Source organism: Buceros rhinoceros, unplaced genomic scaffold, assembly GCF_000710305.1.
Source record: "Buceros rhinoceros silvestris isolate BGI_N320 unplaced genomic scaffold, ASM71030v1 scaffold13778, whole genome shotgun sequence".
Taxonomy (NCBI): Eukaryota; Metazoa; Chordata; class Aves; order Bucerotiformes; family Bucerotidae; genus Buceros; species Buceros rhinoceros.
In genome coordinates, this window is record NW_010425190.1 from 31,408 (window position 1) to 40,264 (window position 8,857).

The 8,857-nt window shown below is 55.4% G+C and overlaps 1 protein-coding gene across 1 annotated transcript in view; it reads left to right on the plus strand.

Annotated features, from left to right (window-relative positions):
• The window catches only part of LOC104497770 (receptor-type tyrosine-protein phosphatase V-like), a 4,818-nt gene extending 3,429 nt beyond the window's left edge, over positions 1-1,389 (plus strand). The window contains exon 5 of the mRNA XM_010141049.1: positions 1,284-1,389. Coding sequence (XP_010139351.1) covers positions 1,284-1,343 — 60 coding nt within the window. The 3' untranslated portion in view covers positions 1,344-1,389. The remainder of the gene's footprint in view (positions 1-1,283) is intronic.
• The last annotated feature ends 7,468 nt before the right edge of the window (positions 1,390-8,857 follow it).

An 8,857-nucleotide genomic window follows, 5' to 3' on the forward strand; every position in this document is an offset into this window, starting at 1 on the left:
CACCGCAGGGGCTTGCCAGGACCCCTTCTGTCTCGGGCAGGGGCACGCTGCTGTCACTCTGGAGGCATCAGCTGATTTTTTGGGGGGGTTTAGTAGCCAAACAAGGGGTAAGATGAACCTTTGAGGGATCGTTCATGGGTATCTGCCAGGTATTCACGCACCCACAGCTCCCTGGGGATGCGCTCCCGCGCTTGGCCAGGCGCGGAACGTGCCTGCACTGAAGGCAATCCTGTCGCTGCGCATTTCACAACCGAGCCAGGCTCATTGAAAACACACTCTGGTGACCTGGAACCGCAGCCATTGTGTGATCTGTGGCTTTCCCACCCCTTCAGTGGGGCTAACCCCACCACTGGCAGGGGAGGAGGCTCCTCGTGACTTGCAGCTTAGCCAGCGTATTAGCGAGCTTTTCAGAGGCCCCTCCGTTGGGTCCCTAATCCCCCTTTCCTGGCTTCCATGTGATTTTGACCCACATCATTTGCAGGCTGGCCCTGCCCTCCAGACCCGTGCGTTGAGCACAGCTTCGTTTACCTTTCCCACACCCAGCTTTCCCGCAGCCCTGCTGTGGTGGTGGTCAGCCCTGGGTGTTTTGTAGCTTGGCATCATGTTGGAGCAGCCTGGCATTTGAGCAGAGCCTCGTATCAAATGAGGTTGAGATGTCTGGATCCAATTTTGGTGCAGAGGCATCATTTTGGTGATTTTAAAAATAGAGGAAACAAGATAACTGGACTAAAACCATCCAGATCTTTTTGTCTACCTCTGAGACTCGCAGATATCTACCTTGAGCCACTGTCCACACTTGACTCGGATACACTGAGGCTATCACCACGGGAGGCTCCTGCTCCAGAGGTTGCTGGAGGTCCCTCCTGGCCTCAGGTCGCTACCAAACTCTGGGCACTCCAGCAGATCTGTTCCTGCTCGCTGCCCTGCAGCACCACTAGAGTTGCTCTTCGATCTTGTTTTGGATGCAAGCACCACATCACGTCCAGAAGCCACCAGGGCACTTTGGGGAAGTCAGGTGATGATGTTTCCCTCATCCCCATCATGGAGGTAATGAAGCAGGAGGAAACAAACACCAAGTAACTACAGCTGCAAGCCTGATTCTTCCTTTCTGGGCATCTCTGGTGACACAGGACAAACATGGACCACTTGGGAAAGCAATCCTGCTCTGTCATCAGACATCATTAGTTAATTAGGACCATTTAAGGCAAATTGCAAGGTTAGTCCCGCAGCCAGTAGGTGTCTGTCAAAAACCTGACTCCAGACCTCCCCTTTCTCTCTTGCAGGACCAGTACATGTTCCTGTACACCTGCATCCAGGACATCATCGCTCAGAAACAGCCCTAACACCGCTCAGCACTTCCTGGCACTTTCCCGTGCTCCACCTCTGCGGGGCTCTGTCCGGAGCCAGGAGCTGGGCTCAGAGCACCTTGGGGCTCCTGGCGCAGAGTGAGCCTGCAGTGAGAGAGGACCTACCCCGGCACTGCCACCACACAGTGTTAGCAGCGACACGGGGTCTCCTGAACAGTTGGGCAGTGCTGTCCTGCCACATACTGCTGCAGCCCCTCGCAGCAGACCCGGAGGGGGTCTGGGTGGGCGGTTCCCCTGCTTTGGCCATCTCCTGGGCTTCCTGGTGCCTAGAAGGTTCATTAACCCTGCTGCAGAACACAGCACCCGCTGTGGGGGCTCTGTGGTGCCCTTGCCCCTCAGCACAGAAGGGACAGCCATGGGCTTACTCCCGGACAGCCCTGGTGCCTGCAGGCTGCTGTGGTCTGACACGGGCACTGGGCACCGGGAGTGTTGTGGTCTCAGACACTACTCTGGGCAGAGCATGGTGGGAGCTGGCTTGACTTGATGGTAGATGAGTCTTAGGTACAAACAATAAACAGCCCTAGGAATGAGCGTGCTTGTAAGGGCAGGTTGGCTTTTGTGGGGTCTTACCCTGCCGCAGCACAGCAGCCATTCCTGGAAGGAACCCCTAGCCCTGGGTAGCATGTGGACTGCCCTGGCACTATTGAACACAGCCTATAGCTCTCATTTGCCGTGCCTGGTCCAGGGACCCCAGATGCTGAGATGGTTACATCTCAAAGGTGTGTGTAGATGCAATCCTTAGCCTGGTGCCCAACAGGCTCTCATTCAAAGTGTGCGGTCTCCTCTGAGCACCGATGGGCATTTGTACCCGTATGTCCCAGCATGGCTTACGATGTGTAAAACACCTAATGCTCTTAGTCTCAGGGGATTTCAAGAACATCTGTGGGGTGCACTGGCCTGCAAAGTGGGGCCAATCACCATGACAGTGACGATGTGAAGGAGGAGCCATTGCCATGCCATGCAGCAGCCTTGTGAGGGGCTCAGCAGCAGCTTACCAGAGGTTTTGCTCTCTAGAGCCCACTATGTGGGGCTTGTGCTGCTGGTTCCCTGCCATGGGTGGGTGGTCATTGCCCCTTTGCCTGTGCATCACCCCACAGCAACTTGAAGTTCTGCAGAGACAAGCGCTCCCTTGCTCTGCCAAGTGCCGCTACCAGGATCTCCCAGCAGCCTGGCCAGGACCACATCCCCAGAAAGGGGCACTGGCCAAGGACAAGTAGGAGCAGGAGCTCCCCATCCTCTGTTTCCTATTTTTCTGCAATCAGAGCTACCCTGTGGCTTTCAGAGTCATTCCTGGGGCTTTGCTCAAAGCCATATTCCCCATGGAGAGGGTCTGGGTCTGGCTCTACAGCTTGTGGCACAGGAGAGAGGCCTCAGAATGGGAGCATTCTGAGTCCCTTCCCAGGGACTGGTTGTGGGCCTTTCATAGAGAAGAGCAAGGCAACATCCGCGTGAGACAACACGGACACCTCCCAGTTCACCCTTAGCTGATGGCAGTGACTGAGCAAAATGGGGGGTGAGTTCTTCTGGCACCTGCCCCACACCACCCCTCATCCCAGCCGGGACTTGGTTCAGCACATCACTGTCCATCTGCCTGGCTGGATGGGCTGCTGCACCGGGGTCTTTCTATAGCCCCTTGGGGAAGTGCTTGTGGGGCTCCTGCTTGTCCACGCACAGGGACAGTGCTCTCCAGAATGGGGCACAGCTACACACAGCCAGACAGGTCTGGCACATGGACCCGGGGCTTGTGGCAGAGAGGCAAGGGGCACCAGATCCAAGGCATAAGGAAGTGAAAGCCACGGTGGCACATTGATGTCTGCGGAGCTTCCGGAAGTCCAAGAGCAAGTGATCCCACAGCCCTCACATCTGGCTAGACAACACACCAGTGTTTCCAGTGGAGCTGGCAGCCAAGGTGAACCTGCAGACATCTGCAGCTAAAGCACAGCTGCTCTGGCAGGTATGAAGGGACGTTCTCATCAACGGGACAGGCATGGGACAAGGATGTGCCGTGCAAACGGGCTGAGAGGTTTTACCCTGTGAGTTCAGCATAGCTGCATCTGTGGCACAGCTCGCTCCTCTGCATTCCATGTCCTGTCTAACAGGAGGCCAACTTGGTGACGATGATGAATTTACGACCTCCCACCCACCGCCGCAGTGGAGTCTGGAGCCACAGATGCTTACAGAGGGTGTCGTGGGAGCTGTGGTTTGGATGAATAATTTTCCAGCCCTGCAGCTCAGAGCCACGAAACCCAGAGGGGGAGAGAGACAACAAAACAGTGAAACAAACCAAGCCTCCAGCTCGGGCCGCCCAGCGAGTTCTGGACCGTGCTGTGTTGTTCTTCATATTTAGCCTTCTGGCAGCATCCAGCCACCACCCTCCTCCAGCAGCCCCCCTGCAAAGGTCAAGACCCTGGAGATGAGCAGGACTGTGCCCTTTTGGACCTCTCTTCTCATGCCTTTCCCCGCTTCCACATAGCTGCCAGAGCAAGGGCAGACTCGGTCAGCATTGCCAAGTGACAGGAGAGCAGCGGTACCCAACCCTCGGATCTCCTGCCACAGCTGTGGGATCCTGCTGGTGACTGCTGCCATAGCTGCTCCGTTCACCAGTGCTGAACCTCTGCCCTGGGCTCTCCCCTGCCCCCTACTCCTTCCAGAGCACAGAGTCCGGCAGCTGCCACATCTTCGCGCAGCATGGTACAGGGGTCCCACCACAGGGAGCCCATGGCACCCTGCCACATCCCGAGCTGGACACCTCCATCATATTAGGTGCTTGGCCCCAAGCTGTGGCTTCCTCAGCGGTAACACGGTAACGTGGTGTGGGGATGCCCCCTGCTCGCTGTCTCTTCCACCTGGGCTGCAGCAGCACTGGGAGCATGGCATGGCAGCCTGTTCCTCCCCAGCATCTCCAGCATCATCTCTCCTCAGATGCTGCTGTCAGTTACCTGGTGAACAGAAGCGCTGGGGCCGGACGGATTCAAGGTAGGTCTGAAATGGAAGAAGAATTCCTCCTGGGACAGCCAAGCAGGACAGAGCAGAGGTTCCCTCTTCAACACCCTGCTCTTGCACGAATCTTGCCTCAGCTTTGGCTCCCTGACCCAGTCGATGCAAGCACTCCAAAAAGGGAGGTCTTGGAGCATGTAGAACACTGGAGCAGGGTTCTGGTCTACATAACAGGTCTTCTACAGCCCTGCTCATCTGTCCCTCTTCTCTGCAGGGCATGGAGCCAGCAGGCTGCCCCATGGCTTTCTGCAAACAGCCCCTCTCAGCGCAAGTGGCTAAGGGCTTGTGCTCTTCTGTACCTGGGGTGTCAAGGAGAAACCACTCTTCCCTGTGTGGCTTCCTCGGCACCAGTCCTTCCCACTGTCAGGGATCACAGATACCTGCAGTTCCTGCCCTTCCCCTGCCCCACTCAGGCAGCTGGAGCAGCGTGCTGGGCACTGGGGCTTTCTGCCTGTTTGCAAGTGTTGGCATTTACACTTTGGAAAGCCTCTGCTTGCTCTTGCTTGCCCAGACTAGCCCATGGCCTGACTGGGGTATTTCGTCCTATGGATGGGCATGATGGGAGCAGGGGCTCCAAGAACTTTCCTCTGGCCTTTGCCCCTGCCCCCGACCTCCGGTGGCTCCCCGGGGTATGTCCCGGGCTTACACACACATCCAAAGCACCAGACTCGGCTCCCACTGCATTCAGCGCATCCCTGCTGGTTCGGGCTGCATCCTGCTCTTCCCAGAACCTGGAGGAGCAGCTTCAGGAAGACCAGGGATGGCAAGAATGTCTAGAAGGCTTACCTTAAACATCGCATTCCAGGAGAAAGTGCCCCCTCCACTGAGGTGTCGTAGATGAGGTGGATGCCCTGTCACACACGGGCCAGTCCTGGTGGTGCCTGTTTTTCTCTGGTGTCCCTGTGCTTTGTGAGACTGCTTGCATCTCCTTCTTCCCCTGCAAGCCCTTCTGCCTCTCTGTTGTCCTCTCCAGTGTGCAGGACAGACCTGAGGTCCTGCTATGACCTTGGCAGTGAAAAACAGTCAGTGTCCTCCTTATCTGTTGTAGGAACTGGTTGTCCTTGGAGATCAAGAGCCAAACTAGGATTCTACTGGCCTGATTCTGAACCCCCTAAAATCTAGAAGGGAGTAAAAAGAAGGCACAAACAGTTGCCCCATGGGAGCAGGGCAAAAGACACGCTTGTGTGTTTGTTCCAGGGTCCCCAGGTCTGGCACATGCCGAGGACAGGAATAAAGAGCCTCCAGCTCTTTGACATAGGTAGCACAACCTGTCCTCCAGCTTGGGGAGTCATTGGTGGCACCTTGGGAGATGTGACAGCACAGCCCTGCCCATCACCTCTCTCCACTCTGCAGGAAGAGCATTGCTGAGGTCAAAGTCCAGCTAGTTGTCCCGTCCAGGCCCATTCATTTTGGCTCTGCGGGAGGGGACATCTGCGCCTGTTGTAGGGGTCGAGCTGCAGCCCTGCCCCAGCTGTGCCTCTACAACACCTTTGTGAGCCTTTAAACCCCAGTAGCTCTACAAAGCCTTGCTAGTCACAGTCCACAGCTTGTTTGGTGTTTCATTTCTGGTCCACAGAGGAGGATCTGGCCAGTGCTGGTACCCGGAGCCCCTCAGGTCCAAGGCTGAGATCCAGAGCCAGGCCACCTCCAGCATGTTTTGCTGGCATGAGAAGTGCAGCCCTTTCCCACCACCCCTGACTCTTCTGTGCCTCTGACGAGCAGAGGCGATAACTGCTAGCAGCAGCTCACACGAGCTGGATCTTCTTTTCCATTTAAGTGCGGAATAAAATTTTTCCAAGTGTTTTTCCCCTGCTTTTAAGCAAGCTGTAGGAAGAGCTGTTGGCTGTGCAGTGTGGAGGCAGCAGGAGAAACATCACCTGGGATGTCATCTGCCACACAGAGGTACCACATGCCGAGTTGTCATACTCAGCCACAAGCGTGTTTGGTCCCAGCTCCATCCTTCAAAGACAGGTCACTGTGAGCTGGGGATGCAGCACGATGTGTTGGGGAGCCTGGCTGGTGCAGCCATGGCTTGTGACAAGCTCGGGGGAGCAGATGGTGCTGCTCAGTTCACTGTGGAGCTGAGTTCTGCTCATCTCCCCAGACCACAGCCTGCCACTAGAGGACAACACACAAACACGAGTGAGCCCTGTGGAAAAAGATCCACCCGCTAATAGGAACCATGCAGGTTTGGAGCTCCCGGTGCCTTTAATGAGGACGCGGTGTGCCCTAAAGTGCAGTTTCGATGAGAGCTGGCTGCAGAGTGACACTTCCACCCTGGATGGTTTACCAGGTTTACCATGGAAACATCAAAACTCTCTGGTCCAAAGGCCTGGATGTCCAGACTCTCAGTTTTGTCAGGAGCCAGGTGACACACTGGAATAAGTGAACACGATGATTAACATCTGTAATCAGGTCTCAAAGAAATGAGACATGGAAATGAAACTCCGCAGCCGAGCTGGAATAAAAAGCAAACAGAAAAGTCAAAGCAAAGTGAGACATGCAAAGCAAAGCCCTCCAACTTCAGGCTGTGTTTCTCCAAAAACAATGTGAAATGTCATTGCAGCCAAAGCCTTCCTGAGGAAGTGGCTCCGTTTTAGCGGAACGGCAGCTTTCTGTAGGGATCTCCTCAGCGATTTTTTGGAGAACTCTATTAACAGGGTGCTCAGCCAGAGCCCTGAATCCCCGAGAAGAATTCACTGAGCGAGAGGTTGTCAGAGCTCGCAGTGTGGTTGGTATCTGGCTGCTCAGGCTGGAGACAGAAGGTAGGTGAAAGCTGCTGCTGCAGCCAGGAGCAGGGTGATCAGCCTGATGCTTTCTCCAGGCTGACACCCAACTCCTGGCTGCTGTCAGAACAAATCCAGCCATTTCAGGCCATGCTGAAGCCGCATGTCAGAGCTGGAGGGGAACATTATCCAGGAACCCAAGAAGGAACCTTCTCTCCGAGGAGAACTTCCTGTCTCTCCACCAATCAGTATTTTACGTTTGGAGCTGTCAAAACACATTGCGAGTGTTTGATTAAGACACCTCCAGAACTGCTCATGATGGAAGGGGCTTCATTCCAATTAAATTGGCTCCTGCTCCTAGGTCAAGTCTTTGCTTCTCTGTGCTCAGTGGCAAAGTTTCCACCACTGTCAGCAGTGACAAGGTTTCAGTCCTGAAGCTACAGGATCTGAATGGACTTTGCAAATGAAATAGTTTCAGATCTTGCATCACCCAGGCCAAGAACCCTCAGCCAGAGCCTGTGCATCAGCCCTGAACCCTGAGCTGGATCTCAAGCAGTTCTGTCAGAGGAGATACCTGCTTTGACTCAGAGTCCTTGAGGCACCCCAGCCCCAGGTTAGCTGGGGCTTTTTGAGTCTCCCATGTTGCAGGCTCACCTTCCTGACCCCAGATAACTCTCCTGCCTGTTTTATCCTGAGATGATGGGAGTTTCAATTAGGAAACTCTTTTGACAGAAGGAAAAGCATGTTCACAGGAAGCAGAGCTGGGAAAACCATCTCCCAGTCTATGGTTCAGCCGTGCAGCATCTTACCATGACATGGCCACAGCCGGAGAGGTGCCTTCATGGGTGCAGTGTGCAGCCACCCAAACCTGGACCCTTCTTTCTCTGCCCCATTCACTTCCTCCAGCCATGGCTGCAGGGGAGTCAGATGGAAGCACATGCTGGCTCTGGTGGGAGTTCAGATCCACCTAAAGCCCAGCTGTCAGCTGTCTTCAGTGAGAAGGATCCCTGCTCGGCTGTCATCCCCATTACAGACGAGATGCGTGGCCCTGCAGATAGCGGCGCAGCGCCCTTCAAACTGCGGGCCAGACTCAGCCCCTATCACTGGAGCCACTGAGCCACTGCCATGGGAGGACAGCAATCACCTCAGCCAGGGGCATCACAGTGACCCTGAACAACCAGTGGCTGCAATCAGGAGGGATGAGCAGAGAGGCCACACAGGCTTTTGCCTTTGCAGCCTTCTCCAGCTGCAGATCCAGTGCTGTTTTCTAAGGAGGTTCTTCTCCTGTCCCAGAACTCGGCAGCTCCTCAGCACCCAAGCAGTAAGAAATCCTGTTCTGATGCACATCCCATGTGTTTCAGGACACCTCAAGGCTCTGGGCTGGGCTGACTCCCTTCTGCATGATGAAGCTCTAGAAGACATGGTTTCAAGCCCCCCACTCAATGGACTGTTCCTCTACTTTGACCTCTGACCACCCGAGGTTAGAAAGAGCTCTTGGAGCAAACCAGCCACCTGCTTCTGGCATCAAGACCGTGCTGCTCCTGCAAACATAGCTCACACACGCGCCGGACCTTGGTCTGTGCAGAACTATAGCAAGCAGAGCAGCTGTAAGAGCACCATGTCCCACCATCCTGGACAGGTCTCTGAAGAGGTCCCCCACCGAGCTCAGCACCAGGACACCACTGCTCCATCCCCCTGCATCTTCCCCCAGCCCCTGCCCCTCGGATAGAGACAGCAACGGAGCTGTTTGTGAGGGTCGGAGCACAG